At 41.5% G+C, this 18,994-nt stretch overlaps 1 protein-coding gene across 4 annotated transcripts in view; it reads right to left on the minus strand.

Moving 5' to 3' along the window:
- The window catches only part of RNF216 (ring finger protein 216), a 146,258-nt gene that overhangs the window by 110,322 nt on the left and 16,942 nt on the right, over positions 1-18,994 (minus strand). For 3 of the 4 annotated variants that reach the window (XM_045461625.1, XM_045461626.1, XM_045461627.1), the window contains exons 3-5: positions 16,630-16,763; positions 7,854-8,708; positions 6,625-6,701 (exon numbers count right to left, since the gene is read on the minus strand). In XM_045461625.1, coding sequence (XP_045317581.1) covers positions 6,625-6,701; positions 7,854-8,708; positions 16,630-16,763 — 1,066 coding nt within the window. The remainder of the gene's footprint in view (positions 1-6,624; positions 6,702-7,853; positions 8,709-16,629; positions 16,764-18,994) is intronic. The other variant, XM_045461628.1, reaches the window with a different exon arrangement.

Consider the following 18,994-nt stretch of genomic DNA (forward strand, 5'->3'; position numbering starts at 1 on the left):
GTTGGTGGGAATGCAAACTGGTGCAGCCGCTCTGGAAAACACAATGGAGCTTCCTCAAAAAATTAAAAATAGAACTACCCTACGACCCAGACATAGCACTGCTAGGAATTTACCCAAGGGATCCAGGAGTACTGATGCACAGGGGCACATGTACCACAATGTTTACAGCAGCACTTTCAACAAAGGCTAAATTATGGAAAGAGCCTAAATGTCCATCATCTGGTGAATGGATAAATAAGATATGGTTTATAGATACAATGGAGTGCTACTTGGCACTGAGAACGAATAAAATCCTGTCATTTGCAGCAACGTGGATGGAACTGGAGAGTATTATGCTAAGTGAAATAAGTCAGTCAGAGAAAGACAGATATATGTGGAAGTTGAGAAACTTAACAGAAGACCAGGGGGGAGGGGAAGGGGGAAAAAATTACAGAGAGGGAGGGAGGCAAACCGTAAGAGACTCTTAAATACAGAGAACAAACTGAGGGTGGGTGGGGGGTGGGGGGGAGGGGAAAGCGGGTGATGGGCACTGAGGAGGGCACCTGTTGGGATGAGCACTGGGTGTTGTATGGAAACCAATTTGACAATAAATTATGTTAAAAAAAAAAAAAAAAGGATGGACTCTCTTCATACCAAACCCACAGCCTTGTCCTTTCATCACTCATGAAATACTTTAAAGGTAAGGAATATAAATAACACACGCTGATGTATCATTGCCCAGATTTAACAAATGTTAACCAGCAAGGTTCTTCACCCCGAAACAACCCAATATGGCAACAAACTGAGCTCCTGGGACGATTCCACAGCGACAGCAACAGCCTGGGCGGCATGCAGCACAAGCCGCTGCAGTAGCAGGGAAGCTTACGGGCCACGTAAGGGCCACGGGGCTTCCCTGCGGGATGGCTCCTCCATCCTTTTCCCCTCCCTTGCTCCTGCAGGTTCTTAGGATGACTCCGCGCCATGATTCTCAACTCTCTTCTTTCCAGGTCTCTCCTGCCCCGTGTTGGCTCCAATACTGGAGCCTTTACTTGTTAAGACAGGTAGTAAGTAGGTAAATAAGACAGGAAGAGGACAGAGGAAAAGCACTCCCCTCCAGCATCTCTTCTCACCCACGGGCCAGTGCTGGGGAACCGAGCAATGGAGAGGCATGCTTCTTCTGCAACCCCGAGGAGCCTCAGTATCGGCCCGATTGCAAAGCCCCCTCCTTAGCCTACTCAAGGACCTGGTCAGCACTGGTCGGCATCCCTCCACATCTTCTTCACCATCACTTCAGGAGCCCCATGTGCTTACCATATCCAAGCTCTCTTGGTGATCACCATGCCCAGTCTACTGGAACATAGTGCCAGAGGCCCAGAGAGGGAAAATCCTCTTCCTGCACCACAGCTGTAGCAAGGAGAGGCACCCCAGGTCAAGAACTCCGAGCACGTTTCTCTTTGAAACCACAGTCACTAATGGCGATTCTCTTTTCTGGTATGAAGTGATGAGCACTATGGGTTATACAGATCTTGGCAGGCTGACCGGAGGATTAGCCATCACCAAGAATCACTCAGTATCTACGGGGAAAGGCCTCAAGGTCTAAACTCTGTTCACGTGCACATCTGGACATACTAGAACCCAGAAGTGGAAGAGCTCCTCCATTTCAAACATCCCTGTTCGTAATGTTTTGGTAAGTGTGGCTACTACAACCCAACAAACTGCCAGGTATCAGGAATTTGGGGAAAGATAAAAAGGTCACACAGTGAAGAAGCTTCTTTGATAGACTAGTTATCCACAAGTGAAGCCAATGGTCTCCAAGTGGGATGCATGAAAGATGATCTGCTAGGGTACTGGAAGAAACTACTACAACTCTTGTTTTTTAAAGTCTCACCCTTAAAAACGTTTTCTATTTTTACGTATTTTCTAAAGTGTGAAATACAAAATTACAGTATAGGACACAGAGGTAGAATGGGAAGTATACTTTCTGGAAAACAAAACAAAAAACCTCCCAACCATAATTTAGGGGGTTCTTCTCTGACCCATTCACCTTGTATTTTTTATTATTATTTTTAAATGTTTATTTATTTTTGAGAGAGAAAGAGACAGATTGCGAGCAGGGGAGGGGCAGAGAGAGACACACACAGAATCTGAAGCAGGCTCCAGGCTCTGAGCTGTCAGCACAGAGCCCGACGTGGGGCTCGAAATCACAAGCCAAGAGATCATGACCTGAGCTGAAGTCACTTAACTAACTGTGCCCACCCAGGCACCTCTCATTTTGTATTTTAACATCTTCAGAAGATCACATACTGAAATGCTGCAAGATATGGAATTCCACAAGGCAGAACTCAAGAGGCTCTCATTGTTACATGTTTATGTTCCAATTTTTTATAATTTTTTAAAAAGTTTTACTTATTTTTTCAGACAGAGCATGAGTGGGGGGAGGGGCAGAGAGAGAGGGAGATACAGAATCCTAAGCAGGCTCCAGGCTCTGAGCTGTGAGCCCGGAGCCTGACGCGGGGCTCGAACCAACAGACTGTGAGATCATGACCTGAGCCGAAGTCGGTTGCTCAACTGACTGAGCCACCCAGGCGTCCCAAAAATTTCAGAAATAAAAAATTCCTGCTTGAAAATACCAGTAGCCTACAGGATGGTGAAGAAGGCTAAATCTGGTGAGGAATGGAGCATGGGAGGCATGTAGAAGCAGGTTCAAAGGTGCATTATTTGTGAAAATCAAAAAGTGGAACCAACTCAACCGTCTATCAAAAGGAGAGGGGAGGCGTGCCTGGGTGGCTTAGTCAGTTGAACGTCTGACTTCAGCTCAGGTCATGAGCTCATGGCTTGGGAGTTCGAGCCCCACATCAGGCTCTGTGCTGACAGTGCAGAGTCTGGAGCCTGCTTCAGATTCTCTGTCTCTCTCTGCCCCTCCCCTGCTCGCGTACACTCACTCTCTCTCTCTCTCTCTCTCAAATATAAACATTTAAAAAAAAGTAGAAGGAAAAATTACAGTATTTTGATACAAATAGATACCACATGGCAAAGAAAATGAGTGAATTATACTTACACAGGGCACAGAAGAACCCCAGAAACAGAATGCTGAGTGAAAGAAAGTAGTCACAAAAGAATAGAGACAATAAGAAATCTTCACAAAATCTTCAGTGTTCACAGATGGTGGCAACATTCAAATTTTTGAGGACTTCTGGGTGGTAGTTACACGCATGCTTGATTTGTGATAAATTAAGCAGCTATCTTTACTTTGTCCATTTTTCCGTATCAGTATTGCAGTCCACAATAAAAAAGGTTTGAAAAATGCTGAATATTAAAAAAGAACTTGCAAAGTACATCAAATTATAGTTAGGAGTTCCTAGGAGTCCAAACCTAAGCGAAAGTAAAACCCCAGAGAAGTGAGCTAAACACAGAGGGCAAGACTGTCCAGAGTGCACTCATCGATCCTAACAGACTTGAGCCCTTAGTTCACAGGGCGCACAAGGTTAAGAGACAAAGCTCACAAAGCACAAGGAAAAGCAAGCCTTAACATTGACGATGAATGGATGGAGAGGAAAACCAAACTCCCCGTGAGAACTGGTGAAGACCACCCAGTCCTAACCCAGGACTAAATGCTGACTCTCTGGATGATCCTGCAGACAACCCTGCAGACAACAATCTGAAATATAAAGTGGTACTAGACCAACACCACCCCTGGGCACATGAGGAAAGACACAGCAAATCCTCCCCTGAAGGAAGAGTTTCTATCAAGACCTCAAAAAATGAGCTCACGATCAAAATTTACAAGAAACACAAGGAAACAGGACACCAAGAGAGCCAGCAGAAACAACAGAATGAGATAGATTCATAAGAACTTGACATCAGAATGATCACACTCGGAACACAAGCTACGTTTATTCGCTGTGTTTGAAGAACTAAATGAATTAAAAATACAGGTAAAAAATAACACTAGAAAAATGTTAAGGAGAATTATAAGGATGCCAGAATGAAAAAAATATAGGAACCGGAACCAGAAACATAGTGGATGAGTGTAAAGGCAGATTACATGCCATTAAAAAGACAGTGAGCTGGAAGACATCCCTGAAGAAATCATCCAGAGTGTATCAATCACAGAGACAAAGAGATGGTGTTAAGAGCCACAGAGCACGGGGGAGAGCGTTAAAGCAGAGGGGAGAAAGAGAACAGGATCCGAACAGACAACGGCTACCAAATTTCCAGAACCAAGGAACATCATCCATCTATGGCCTACAACAGTCTGCATTCTAACTGTACTGCCTCAATGCATGAAGCACAAAGTAACTATCAAACATTTCTTACTTCACTCAATCAATAGTTTTCGTTAATAGTAACATTGGTACTACAATTTTACCTTATTTTATGTATACTGTAGGACAAAGAAAATATATTAATGTTATTAGAAATTAACGTTTTAGTGGAAGAACACATAAATGTAAAATTTAGAAAGACCAAGAAAAAAAACCTTAAAATGTTAAATCTGGATGGGAAATTATGAATATAAGTCCATGATTTAAAAAGCCTTGTCTGTCCCCTGAAATAGCCTACAAGTGATGACATGGTAGTGGCAATGAGGAGCAGGTCTAGTCCTCAGATATTAGTTTATAGGATCAACCCTTACTCTACGGAACCTAGGTTTCTTGGAGAAACGACAAGATTCCAGGTTTAGGACAGAAAAGTTCAAGGTAAGCAAAGGCAACTCGGTATTTTAGAAAGTAAGGACGCCGGCTCAGACTAATAAGGACCACGCCAAAAAGACACAGATGCATCTTAAGAGGCCCCTACTGGTCAAACTTAGGATAATTCTGTATCACACAAAAGGTTGTAACTGATTGTAAAACACCACTTCTGTAAAACCTTTAACTCCATAGTAACTCTAAAAAAGAGCAAGAAGAAGTAAAGGGGCAAGATGTTTCTTAAGCAGATAACAATCCATGTGACAGATGTTATCGATGCTCGCTGTACAGTCTTTTAACTTATGTTAAAAAATACTAGGGGGAAAAAGTCAATGTCATTAAAAAAAGTAAGTGGCAGGGCGCCTGGGTGGCTCAGTCGGTTAAGCGGCCGGCTCAGGTCATGATCTCGCGGTCCGTGAGTTCGAGCCCCGCGTCGGGCTCTGTGCTGACAGCTGAGAGCCTGGAGCCTGTTTCAGATTCTGTGTCTCCCCCTCTCTGACCCTCCCCTGTTCATGCTCTGTCTCTCTGTCTCAAAAATAAATAAACGTTAAAAAAAAAAATTTGGGGGGCGCCTGGGTGGCGCAGTCGGTTAAGCGTCCGGCTTCAGCCAGGTCACGATCTCGCGGTCCGTGAGTTCGAGCCCCGCGTCGGGCTCTGGGCTGATGGCTCAGAGCCTGGAGCCTGTTTCTGATTCTGTGTCTCCCTCTCTCTCTGCACCTCCCCCGTTCATGCTCTGTCTCTCTCTGTCCCAAAAATGAATAAACGTTGAAAAAAAAAAATATATTAAAAAAAAATTTTTTTTTTAAAGTAAGTGGGGGACTGTTCTAGATTAAACAGCTAAAGAGATAAATACATGATGAAAACCTTGACTCAATCCTGGTTTAAAAACTGGTCATAGCGCTGCCGCTGGACAGAGGGCAATAGGGTGGCCACTGGCACCAATAGTGTCTTTGTACAAATTAGGAATAAGCATCTCCTCTAGGCTGCTGACCTGGGAAACGGGGCTCTTTCCTCTCGGCCATGGCAGGGAACAGCTCCCAGCTGCACCCTTGCCTGAGTGAGTACCACGGTAGAAGCTATAATCTCTGAGGACGGAGGTTTTGGTATACTCCCCCTTCTGTGTTAATTAGCTGAAAATTTTATTAGTTTCAATATTCTACTGTTCTTCATTAACTTGTAACTGTTTTACCTCTGCACGCTGTAAGGAGGGGAAAGAGTGTGAAAGGAAAGAGACTTACTTTTCATTTTGTATTCTTTGGGACACTGCTATTTTTATTTATTTAAAAAAAATTTTATTCTTCCCCCTCCAACCAGAACATTTATATTTTTACAAAATCACAGTTCACATTTTTATGATAAAGGGACTAAAGAAACACTTCTATGCATTTTCCTAAATAGAGAAAGTGGTTGCAGAACACTGGTACAACCACAGGGAAGAAAATGTCTTTTAACAACCTGACCAAAATACAACCTCGACCAAAATGAGTTATCAATGCTCAGAATTAATGAAACACCTTCATTCCACAGCCACACAGGATTCAGTAAAACCCAGAAAACAGTCTGTATGTGACAAAAATGAGAACTCTTCAAATAGGATTATTAAAAACGACAAAATGCTAAGTGAAATAAGCCAGTCACAAAAAGACAAATACTGTGTTATGCTCCTAATATCAAGTAACTAGGGTAGTCAAATTCAGAGAGACAGAAAGTAGAAGTGTAGGTCCCAGGGCCTGGGGGGCGGAGGAGTGGTGGGAATAAGAAGTTAATGTTAAAGGGGACAGAGTGTCAGCTTGGGAAAATGAAAATGTCTGGAGATGGTGTTGATGGTTGTGCAAAAATGTGAAGAAACTTAATGCCAATGGTCTATATACCTAAAAAATGATAAAAATGGTAGGTTTTCATATTATGTGTATTTTACCACAATAAGAAAAAAAAGGCATGGTAGTGTACTTACACATTCAAATCATAATAATTCTTCAAATGAATTATCTCCTCAACATACCCATTTGCAACATCTGGAAATCTCGCTTCCTAAAAAGGAATAAAGACATTATTTATATTTTATCCACTACAACGGTTTCAAATTGCAGTAACAGCCAGAGGGCAAAAAGTAAAATGACTGAAGATGACAAAAGGTCTGTAAAGCAGGTCTGTGCCCCGACTTCTCTGTCTACAGAGACTGTGGACTCTAGAGAGGCCCCTAGCAATTATCTGGTCCTCTGCCACTTTGCATATCCATTCTTCACTCTTTCAAAAAACACTGAACATCTCAGCCCCGGCGAAGGCAATCCAAAGGGGAGTAAAGCACTACCCCTTAAGGTGCACGTGAGCTAGTGTGCCGGATGAAAACACCTGGGGGCAGGAGGGTTAAGGGCTTGTTCAAAGGCAAACAGCAGCTGAGCCAGAACACACAGCCCTGCATTACGTTCTACATCAAGGATATCCAACAGAACTCCATTCAGTGATGGAAACGTTCTATTCTGTGCTTGCCACCATGGGAGCTATTCAGCCCCATGTGGCTATCATGCACACCGAATGTGACTAGTACCACTGGAAATGGAATTTCAGGTTCTATTTGTTAAGACATTTAATTTTTTTCTTCAACGTTTATTTATTTTGGGACAGAGAGAGACCGAGCATGAACGGGAGAGGGTCAGAGACAGAGGGAGAGACAGAATCTGAAACAGGCTCCAGGCTCTGAGCTGTCAGCACAGAGCCTGACGCGGGGCTCGAACTCACGGACCGCGAGATCATGACCTGAGCCAAAGTCGGATGCTTAACCGACTGAGCCACCCAGGAGCCCCTATTTGTTAAGACGTTTAAACTTAAACAGCCACACGAGGCTACCACATTAGACAGTGCACCTCTAGCCTGTTTTATGGGTCTGAATTAGAGTTAACTGAAAGCCTTTTTAAAACCGGGGGGATTGCTCTTATGACAGCACCACGGTACCCATGATCTGCTGCTAAAATCCCATAGGGCTTGTTGGGGGGGTTAAGGATAGATTAAGGGATCCTAATTTAATTTCTGTATCATCAGGGTTTCTCTTCTTCTGTTCTATATATCTAGCTGTATATCCCTTAAGAAAATGAAGCCCCCCACCCCAACACAATGATTCTGAAGTAAAAGAAAGTGCAGCTCATTTAGGGTCTATAATTATTTACTTAATAAAATAAAACTTACTGTTTCTTTCACTAAAAGTGCAACGAGTTCTTGATCTACCTCAGTAGCTTCATGCCCCCAAAGGTTTTCCAAATTGGGCTCCTGAGATCCTTGTAGTGGAAAGGCTGGCCCGGGCTCCTCATCATCTATTGCTAACTGCTGGTCTTCAAGCTCTCCTAGAGGATGGCCAGGCTGCGGAGAGGAGGGGCCCGGAATCCCATCCTGCTGGGGTTCTGGTCTTGGAAAAGCCGGCCTTGGAAAAGCCAGCCCTGGGGGCTCACGCTGATACAACAATGGGCCTGGTTCTGCTTCGGGCTGCCGCTCCTGAGGAACCACCTGGTTTGTTATCTCCCGGGGCTGCTGGTTTAGGGACTGGAAGTAACGATGGTCTAACCAGCAGCCTTCTTCGATGACCTGATCATCCAGGATACCAGGCGATTCTCCAAAGTTTGATAAAAGCTCTGTTTCTGAATCAGATGACTGGTTCTGAGAGTCCAAAGGATCGCCTTCTGGTAAAAGAAGGCCACGTTCTTCCAAGATAACGATTTTCTGCTCTGATCTGGGGTTGACAATGTCATTTGCTACTTGGTTATGACTTGGTCCAGGTTTGGGTTCTCTTTCTGTTTGGCCACTTGGCTTAATGAATTCAGAAACTCCAGGAGGCCCAAGATCCAGAAATTCACCGTAGTCATCTTCAGAATCATCCTGTGCCCCAGAATCAAACAATGAGCTGTTACACACTGAAAAATAGCCGTTCTTATCTGATTCAAAGGCTGCTCTAGACTTTTTAGGCCTTTCTTCTCCCAATCTTTTGAGATCTTGCCACTGGGCAGCTGGTTTGATGAGATTGGGTCGTGATGTCTGAGGTTTATTTGTCTAAAAAAAATTAAATTTTAATAATAATAATTCAATTTCTTTCCTATGTCTTTGTCTCCTTGTGTACTTATGTTGAGCTTCTGAGACAGGACAGGAAAGAAACAAAACCCCAAACACCCTAACCCACAAAACCTATTTTTCCCAATAGTGATCTTAACACTGAAATTTGATCACATTATAGTAATTCTAAGAATCAAAGTAGCCATTCATAGATTGGAACCTGAGTTATAGTTTGAATTATAATCTCACCTGAAACCACTAAAAAGTAACTATGAAGTAGAGGAAGTAATGAAGGAATGACAACACAGTAGGAGTGTTCAATAAACATGAAAAGAATCTAAACTTCATTAGTTACTACCAAAATATAAATTAAAAAAGATCCCCCCCCCCATAAGACTGGCAAACTTTTTAGTTAGATAATATCAAGTACTGATAAGGATGTGGGAAAACTCTCGTGCTATTATGGTGAATTTAGGACAGCAATTTGGCATTATTTATTAAATTAAAAAATGTATATAGCCTTAGCAGCTTTAAGTGTAACCTTTTCCTATCTATCCCATGAACCCTTATGTATCTACAGGGGACATATAAAAAGATATTCACTGCCACATTGCTTATCACATAAAAAGAAAAAAAAACAGACATTCTAAAGTTTATGCCCAAGAAATTAAGTCAACTATTATCTATTCTACAAAATATTCTCCCAACTCCCCTCCCCCAAAAGAGGTAGCTCTGTATGTACTGAAATGAAAAGCTCACCAAGAAATGTCATTAAGTGAAAAAAGTTGTAAAACAACACAAACACAGAATGATTATTTTAAAAAATCAAAACACAAGACATAAACATAACCACTTCTAAAAGCATATATGTGTAACACACACACACACACACACACACACACACACACACACACACACACTCAAAGAAAATGATCTGGAAGAAAACATGTCAAACTGATAACAGCAATTCCTCAGGGAAATCTCTGGAGAGGAAGGGGCTGCTGAAAAGAGACTTTAGTTTATCTGGATTGTTTGAATTTCACGTGTTACTTGTAAATGTAAAAAATTGAAACGGATGTCTATTTTAAGGTAGCAGAATACAGATGCCTTTGACCCTTCTCTTCTCTGAAATCACCCTGTCCCAGGGAGGAGAATGAGACACAACTGAAAATGTCTGATGAAACCAGCAGACATCTGTAATCCCCAATCATAACATATATGAGGAGGAGCAGAAAAATGCAGTGAGGGAAGCACAACCACAGATTTCAGGCAAAGCAGAGAAAGCATCAGAAAGGCAGAGATTTTTCCAAAAAAGGTGGTGTGCCCTGGAAGGGCAAAACCAATACCTTGTTTGGAACAAAGGGCACCTCTACCCCATTCGGCAGCGAGGAGTTTCTGAGGAGGTTGGACTGTACAAGGACAAACACCTCTGTTGAAAGGTAGGATATCAAAGAGACAGGATGGACAGAACTTTGAAATGGGCGTCTCTGGAATCAGCAATCTCTGCCAGGTGGTAAAAAGTGAAGGCTAAATAAACTTACGTGCATGTGCACAAACACCCCCCTGCCTACACACACACACACACACACACACACACACACACACCCTCTGTTTTAAGAGGGAGAGAGCTCTTGCTAGCCAAGAACAGTGCCTGAGCCCCTTCCCAACACAATTGCCTACAAAGAGCTGGTTCTGGAAAACTTCAGCTTCATTCAAAATTGAGTAACAAAAATCAACTAGAAACTATATAAAGATACTCAACTTAAAAAAAAAAGAAATGGCAGATGAAGAACATAATTAGAAAGTTAGTACTACATGGGCGCCTGGGTGGCTCAGTTGGTTAAGTGTCTGACTTCGGCCTGGGTCATGATCTCACGGTTAGTGAGTTCAAGCCCCTGCATCAGGCTCGCTGCTGTCAGCACAGAGCCCACTTTGGATCCTCTTGTCTCCCTCTCTCTGCACCTGCACGCTCTCCCTCTCTCTCTTGAAAATAAACATTTAAAAAATAAAATAAAGTAGTCAAAGAGAAAACAGTAAATTGAATGAGAAGTCAGAAGAAAACAGCCTAAATAAGGCACAGATACAAAATGAATGAAAATTAGGTAAGAAAACAGTAGAAATAAAGAATATAGCAGAAAAAAAGGTTTTACCATCTATGTAAGTGAGTTCTGAAAGAAGAGAGACATAAGCAGTATTTGAAAACAAAATACAAATATCCAAGGACAGTGCTTGATTTGTTTTAAAGACCTCAGCAGGATGAATTAAAAAACCCCAAACAATAGAAACCTAACAATAGCACCGCAAGACTTCAGAAATCAAATACAAGATAAATTCTTAAAAGCAGCAGCACATATTGCCTTCCAAAGATAAAGACTGACTTTTCAACATAAAAATGAAAGCCAGAAAACAATGGAATAATATTCTGGCTTTCATTTTTCTAGTGTTAAAGGCAAGTAACTGCCACAAAGAATTTTATATTCAATGAAAATATCAGATTTACTGTAAAGGAAGTCCTAAAGACTGTTCTTGAGATAGACGAATAATCTGTTTGTAAGGCCAGAGATGCAGAAAGGAATGAAGAGCAACAAGAAAGGTAAATATTTGGAGAAGATGAAGTGAATGCCGATTGTATAAAATCAAGAACGCATTGTGTAGGGTTTTAAAAATGTATACACAATTAAAGTATATTTAAAAAACAATATGTAAATTGGGAAGATGAGTAAGTAGAATTCAAGTGTTCTGAAGTCTTTACATTATATCTAGGAAGACTTTAAAGCACTAATCTATATTAGCGCTGAGGCCTCTACCTGCCCTTAAAATAGATCATATGTTAGACGTGACACCAAAAACAATTGACAAAAGAATAAGCTGAATTTCATCAAAGTTTAAAACTGTTATAAAAGCTTCAAAGGAAAAAAAAAAAAGCTTCAAAGGACACTATCAAATAATAAAAAGACAATTCACAGAATGAGAGAAAATCAGGTATTTGATAAGGGTACAGTACCCAGAATATATAAAAATTCAATAATATAAAGATAACCCTTTTTAAAAATGGGCACGGGGTGGGGGGTGGCGGCACCTGGGTGGCTCAGTCAGTTAAGCGTTGGACTTCGGCTCAGGTCACGATCTCACAGTTGGTGGGTTCAAGCCTGACACTGGGGACTGTGCTGACAGCTCGAAGCCTGGTGCCTCCTTCGGATTCTGTGTCTCCTTCTCTCTCTCTGTCCCTCCCCTGCTGTGCTCTTCCTCTCTCAAAAATAAATAAACATTAAAAAAATGGGCACAGGATCTGCATAAGCATTTCTCCAAAGTAGAAAAACAAATGGCCAATAAGCACATCAAAAGAGGCTAAATATCATTAGCCCCAGGAAAATGCAAATCAAAAGTATGAGATATCACGTCATGTCGACAAGGATGGCTATAATGAAAAAGATCTATACTATACTAACAATTGTCTGAGAGAACATGGAGAAACTGGGAACTGTCATACGCTGCCAGAGGAATGTACAACAGTGCAGCTGCTCTGGAAGACAGTCTAGGAGAGCAAAACACAGTTACCATATGATCCAGCAATTCCATTCCTAGGTGTATGATTTCTATGGTCTGAATGTCTGGGTCTCCCTTCTCCACCCTAACGAACCTGAACAAATGGGATCGGTGCCTTTATGGGAAAGGCTCCAAGAGATCCCCTGCGTCTTTCACCACATGAAGCCACAGTGAGAAGTGCTACCTATGAACCAGAAAGAAGACCTTCACCAGAACACAACCATGCTGGACTGGACTTCCAGCCTCCATAACGGTGAGCATTAAATTTTTGGTGTTTATAAACTACCCAGTCAGTGGTATTTTATTATAGCAGCCAGAATGGACTAAGACAATCAAGAGAAACAAAAAGGTATGTCCACACAAAAACTGCTACATGAATGTTCACGGCAGCATTATTCATAAGAGCAACAGGTGGAAGCATCCCAAATGTCCATCAATTGATGAATGGATAAACATGTGGTACATCCGCACAATGAAATATTATTCAGCAATAAAAAGGAATAAAGTACTGATTTATGACAGATGAATCTTGAAGACACTATGCTAAATGAAAGCTGGTCACAAAGGATCACATAGTGTACGATTCCATTCATATGAAATGTCCATAAGAAGCACGTATATAGAGACAGGAAGTAAATCAGTGATTGCCTAGCGTGGCGGTGGGGAGGGAATTAGGATTCACTGCTAATGGGCACAGGGTTTCCTTTCAGGATAATGAAAATGTCTTAAAATCGACTGTGTTGATCAGTACAAAACTCTGTAAATAAACTAACAACTACCGAACTGTACCCTTTTTTTTTATAATGTTTATTCATTTTTTTGAGAGAGAGAGACACAGAGTGTGAATGGGGGAGGGGCAGAGAGAGAGGGAGACACAGAATCCGAAGCAGGCTCCAGGCTCTGAACTGGCAGCATAGAGCCTGACACAGGGCTCAAACTCACAATCTTTTTTTTTTTTCTTTAATTTTTTTTTTTAACGTTTATTTATCTTTGAGACAGAGAGAGACAGAGCATGAACGGGGGAGGGTCAGAGAGAGAGAGACACAGAATCCGAAACAGGCTCCAGGCTCTGAGCTGTCAGCACAGAGCCCGACGCGGGGCTTGAACTCACGAACTGCGAGATCATGACCTGAGCCGAAGTCGGCCGCTTAACCGACTGAGCCACCCAGGCGCCCCTCAAACTCACAATCTTGAGATCATGACCTGAGCCGAAGTCGGAGGCTTAACTGACTGAGCTACCCAGGCGCCCCTGAACTGTACGCTTTAAACGGAAGAACTGTACAGTATGTGAGCTAGATCTCAAAAAAGTTGTTTAAAAAAATTTTTTTTTTTAATATTTGAGAGAGACAGAGACAGAGCGTGAAGCAAGGGAGGGGCAGAGGGGAAACAGAGACACAGAATCCGAAGCAGGCTCCAGGCCCTAGACCCTGAACTGTCAGCACAAAGCCCGATGTGGGGCTTGAACTTGCAAACTGTGAGATCGTGACCTGAGCTGAAGCTGGATGCTTAACTGCCTGAGCCACCCAGGCACCCCATCAAAAAACTTGTTGTTGTTGTTTCTTATTACTAAGTTTATTTATTTGAGAGAGAGAGCAAGCTGAGGAGGGGCAGAGAGAGGGAGGGGGAGAGAATCCCAAACAGGCTTCACACTGCTAGCGAGGAGCTCGACGCGGGGCTCGAACTCACGAACTGTGAGATCATGACCCAAGCGGAAATCTAGAGTTGGATGCTTAACTGACTGAGCCACCCAGGCACCCAAAAAAGTTGTTTTAAAAAAGGAGAGAGAGAGATCCTATGTAGAAGTCCTGAAGAGAGCAATGTCTGCCAGCCTCCAGCTGCTCCAGTCCCCTGCTGCCCAGCTCCAGAACCATCTGACAACAGTCACATGAGCCAGAACCAACCAGCTGAGCCCTTCTCAAATTCCTGATCCACAGAAACAAACGACTGCAGCTGTCTTAAGCCATTAAGTTTTGAGGTGATACATTACATGGCAATAAGTAACCAGAATAATAATTAATATAAAAGGATAAAAGAAGAATGAATAACTCAAGAAGTTAGTAAAAGGACCATAAGATAAATGCTAAGGAAGTATGTTAAATATACTAAAGCAGAAGAAAAGCATTGAAGAGAAAAACAGAAACTGATTAGTAAGAAAACAAATGGTAGCACTATGAAATAAATCTCAAAGCAATTTCTTTGGTAAAAGAGTAAGAGAAGAGGGGAGGAAGGAAGATAATGGTTAGTTCATTAAATCAGGAAAAAGGGGATAAAACACAAGTACACAAAACAGAAAAGGAAAATGGAGGAACCATAGATCAGAGGATGTAGAAAGAACAGGTTATTTTGTTTTACTAAATACACTAAAAAACCTTGAAGAAATTATTTTGTAGGAAAATATCCATTATTATACCAAAAAACTGGTATTATAAGTAACAGAAAATATAGACATGTCAATGACCACAGAGGAAGCTGAGATAGTTTCAAAGAACTGACCTCTAAGAAAAGCAACAGCCCCAAATGCCTGTATGATAAATTCAGGTAACTCCAATGTTATTTCAAATAGTGTAACAAAGCACAGAAGAACAAAGAAAACTTCTAAATTCTTTTCATGAAGTCAGAATCAATCACGTTTATAAAAAACCTGTCAAGGATAGCACAGGCACACACATACATCCATGGGCCAATCTCACTTATGAGATCTATGAAGAAAACCTTAAGTAAAATCTCATCAAATGGAATTCAAGAGCATACTACCATTACATTACAATACTATTCCGAAGTAGTCTGTCCAGAGACAGCAGAATAATTTACCTTAACAGATGAAAGAAAATCCTATGATAATCTGCACAGACGCTGAAACAGAATGTGACAGAATTCTATATTCACTCATAATAAAAACTTAAAGAAGAGGGGCACCTGGGTGGCTCAGTTGGAGGAGCGCCCAACTTCAGCTCAGGTCATGATCTCACGGTTTGAGTTCGAGCCTGACATCGGGCTCTCTGCTGTCAGTACAGGTCCTGCTTAGGATCCTCTGTCACCCTTTCTCTCTGCCCCTCCCCCACTGACATTTTTTCTTTCTCTCTCAAAAATAAATAAGCATTAAAAAAAAAAAAAACCTTAAAATAGATGGCTCCTTCCTTAATGTACTTTAAAAATGGTATCTCAAGCAAAAACCACCATCACAATTAGCGAAGAAACACTAGAAGTATTCCCATTTAGGGGAACCTGGGTGGCTCAGTCAGTTAAGCATCTGCATGATCCCACAGTTCGTGAGTTCGAGCCCTGCATCAGGCTCTGTGCTGACAGCTCAGAGCCTGGAGCCTGCTTGGTATTCTGTGTCTCCATCTCTCTTTGCCCCATCCCCACTCATGCTCTGTCTCTGTCTTAAAAATAAATAAAACATTAAAAAAAAAATTTTTTTTAATGAATAGTAAAAAAATTTTTGTAAATAAAAAGTAAAAAAAATAATTATTCCCATTTATGTCAGTTGGTATTTTTCTCATTCCTATTACCACTATTAAGGTATAATTTAATTAGATAAGAGAAAAATATAAAAACTGGAAAGGGAGAAACTGCAAGTATCTTTATTTCCAGCTAGATCAGATGCCATCCCTTGAGAAGTTAATAGGGTCAACTGAAAAACAACTATAGACAATAAAAATAAGGTGACCTGAGTATGAAATTACCATAAAACCCAACAGACTCTTCAACTAAAAAAGAAAAATGGTTAAAAGGAACAGTGGGAAAAAAGATGCCATTTACAAAAGCGACAGAAAAGAGAAAATAACCAGAAAGAAACAACAAAAAATGTTTAAGATTTATAGTAAGAAAAATTCAGAACACTCTGGCTGAGGGATATAAAGGAAGTCCAGACCGAATGGAAGGAGAAAGTTAGAAAGGGTCAGTATTATAAAAATTGTTCTGTAAACTTAACAATAACATGTGTTCTGAATTTATCTACCTTTTGGAATTAGAAAAGCTGACCTCAAGATCTGTATAAAAATAGCACAAAAACATCCAGGATGATTCTGAAAAGTGTAGAGTGACAAAGGGGAGATAAACACTACCTGACATTAAGACGCACGATAAGATTTGGTGATTACAACAATGCAGACTCATGCACAAATAGAGCAATAGTGCAGAAGTCCGGAAACAGACCAAAAGATACGGCCTCTAAAGCTATGGGGACACTGGGCGGGGTAAAAAGGTACTGCTCTCAGAGATGCAGGGTGACAGCACACATGCAGCGGCACAGGCTGCACGAGCCGTGCTCTCAGGCATCCTACAAGGCCCTACCTCCCACTGCCCTGGGGCTGAAGAATCAGATCACTAACTTGCAATGATGCCTCATCAGGGTAAGTTTAAGAAAACTCACTTCCGTCAGGATGACATCATCATCCAGGTCCTCTTCGTCGTGTTGCTGAGGAGCTGGGGTGACCAGCATGGGAACCCCTTCCTCATCAGAGGAGTCAGATATGGTGATGGGTCCATCTCTGAGATTGATCCAGTCTAAAAGGAGGCAGAGAACACGTTTACCAGGAGGCGGGCACAATCACATTCAGTCTTTTAATTCAATTTTGGCATAAAAAGGGTCAAGCCTAAAGCCAAGCTACTGGTATGTTAGCTTATCTCCTCAAGCAGCATGTGCACCCAAATATTAACAGCCAGGTTTCCATGGAGATCTTCGTAATAATACATTTTGGGAATCCAAAGAAATAATCTGACAGTATTATCAACTTTTTCTTATACAAGGTTGGAAAAATCTGTTGATAAAATCCTCACTGCAAATTTTTAAAAAGTGAAATCACGGTCTCCCCCTCATCTCTACTCCTCCCAGGGAATAAACATTGTTTTATTCAACGGATCGGTCTGAAAAAACTTTCACTCAAACACGGTAAAATTTCATTTAATATTTAAAATATCAAAATTTACTCACCTTAGACATAAACCTTAAAAATCATTTATGCAAACACAGTTGAGTGTTTTATTTTTTTTTAATTTTTATTAGGAAAAATTTTTTTTTTTACATTTTATTTATTTTTGAGAAACAGAGTGAGACAAAGCGTGAGCGGGGGAGGGGCAGAGAGAGAAGGAGACAGAATCTGAAGCAGCCTCCAGGCTCTGAGCAAGCAGTCAGCACAGAGCCTGATGCAGGGCTTGAACCCACAAACTGTGAGATCATGACCTGAGCCAAAGTCGGACGCTCAACCGACTGAGCCACCCAGGCGCCCCACAGTTGAGTGTTTTAAACACCATTTAGTATCCATGACAGTAAACAATAGAACTTTCCTAATTTCCTTTTAAATACAACTATCTGGATAACTACATGTTCAAAGTTTCTAACTTTCTTTTTTGTCTGAAGATAGAACGTGTCCAATTTGAATTACTGAATAACACAAACTGTTAATTTTTTCCTGCCTGACCCATGGGAATGTTAAAGGTTAAAAGAAGCAACGAAGAGAAAATGCATTCAGTGTCCTAGAGAAAAGGTTAGGGGGGAAAAAAAAAACCCAAACGAGAAAAGAGGCATCATCATTACAAACACTGAAATTTTTCCATTAAAGCTCTAATATCTTTCTCAAGGTTAATGCCTCATTTATTTTTATGGCACCCAACAATTTGAACAGCAATCTGAAGTCAATTATCTCACATGATTCATCCCTGTGACAGAGCTGTGGGGACAGCAGTTTAAAACAGGTAAGTCTGTAAAATCTAAGGTTCGACCTCCGAGGTCCAAGCCTCTGCTCTACCATACACCAGCCATATGAGGCTATTATCGAACTTCAGCAAGCAGCCACTTCTTCAACATCAAAAAAGGTTAGTGCAGAAGGCTCAAACCCGCAGCCTGCAGGGGGGACAACCAACCAGAGCTGGCCTAATACATGCTGCAGAATTCTAGATTTTCCTGAATGTTCTCAATCATTATATGCCTTTGGTCATTTCCAGTCATTAAATGGCTGTTTTTGACAATTTTGTCTCATTTTATCACTGGTTTTGGGGAGAGAATTTGCCAAGCGCCTCAGCCACTCCAAAAACCCCACCCTGAGGAGGTCCATTGTGAAGATACACTGAGGCAGAGTACTAGACACCAGGCACGGAGTCAAGAGAGGAAAGAGGTGCCCGTGAAATAGAATAACGAACGAGGCCCTGGATGCTTTCTGTTGCTTAGCTCCCAGAATGCTGGCAGCCAGTCTTAGATTCCATATGCAGGAAACTGTAGACTCCTCTCTGGAAGAACTGGTCCAAGAAAAAAAACCACTTAGAGACCACCTTGGAAGACCCAATGAAAAAGCTGGCTTGAAGCTTCTCACCTCATAGTGAGGTCCAATGTTTGGCAAAATACTCCCCCAGCACACCATGTATAAACACGTTAGCTTTGAAAAAAATAGTTTAAAAAACTAAAGTGTAACAAAGTCTACGAATCAAAAATATAACTTCATGAATACAAAAGGCCCACAACTGGATGACCATCACCAAGGTCAGTAAATACAACATTTCGAGTACATTAAAAGCTTCCTGACTCCACAGACTAGTTGTGTCTGTTTCTGAGTATGCATTCATTTCTGGCTTTCTTGCAAATACTGGTTCCACGTATCCATGTGGTGGCATGTGCAGCAGCTCTCTCTGCTATCCGCAGTCCACCACGTGACAACATTACAAGTTATTTATTCTTCTGTCAATGGACTTTTGGGTTGGTTCCAGTCTTGGCAATTTTGGATACTGAACATTCTTACACACGT

The sequence above is a fragment of the Leopardus geoffroyi genome, chromosome E3 (genome assembly GCF_018350155.1).
Source record: "Leopardus geoffroyi isolate Oge1 chromosome E3, O.geoffroyi_Oge1_pat1.0, whole genome shotgun sequence".
Taxonomy (NCBI): domain Eukaryota; kingdom Metazoa; phylum Chordata; class Mammalia; order Carnivora; family Felidae; genus Leopardus; species Leopardus geoffroyi.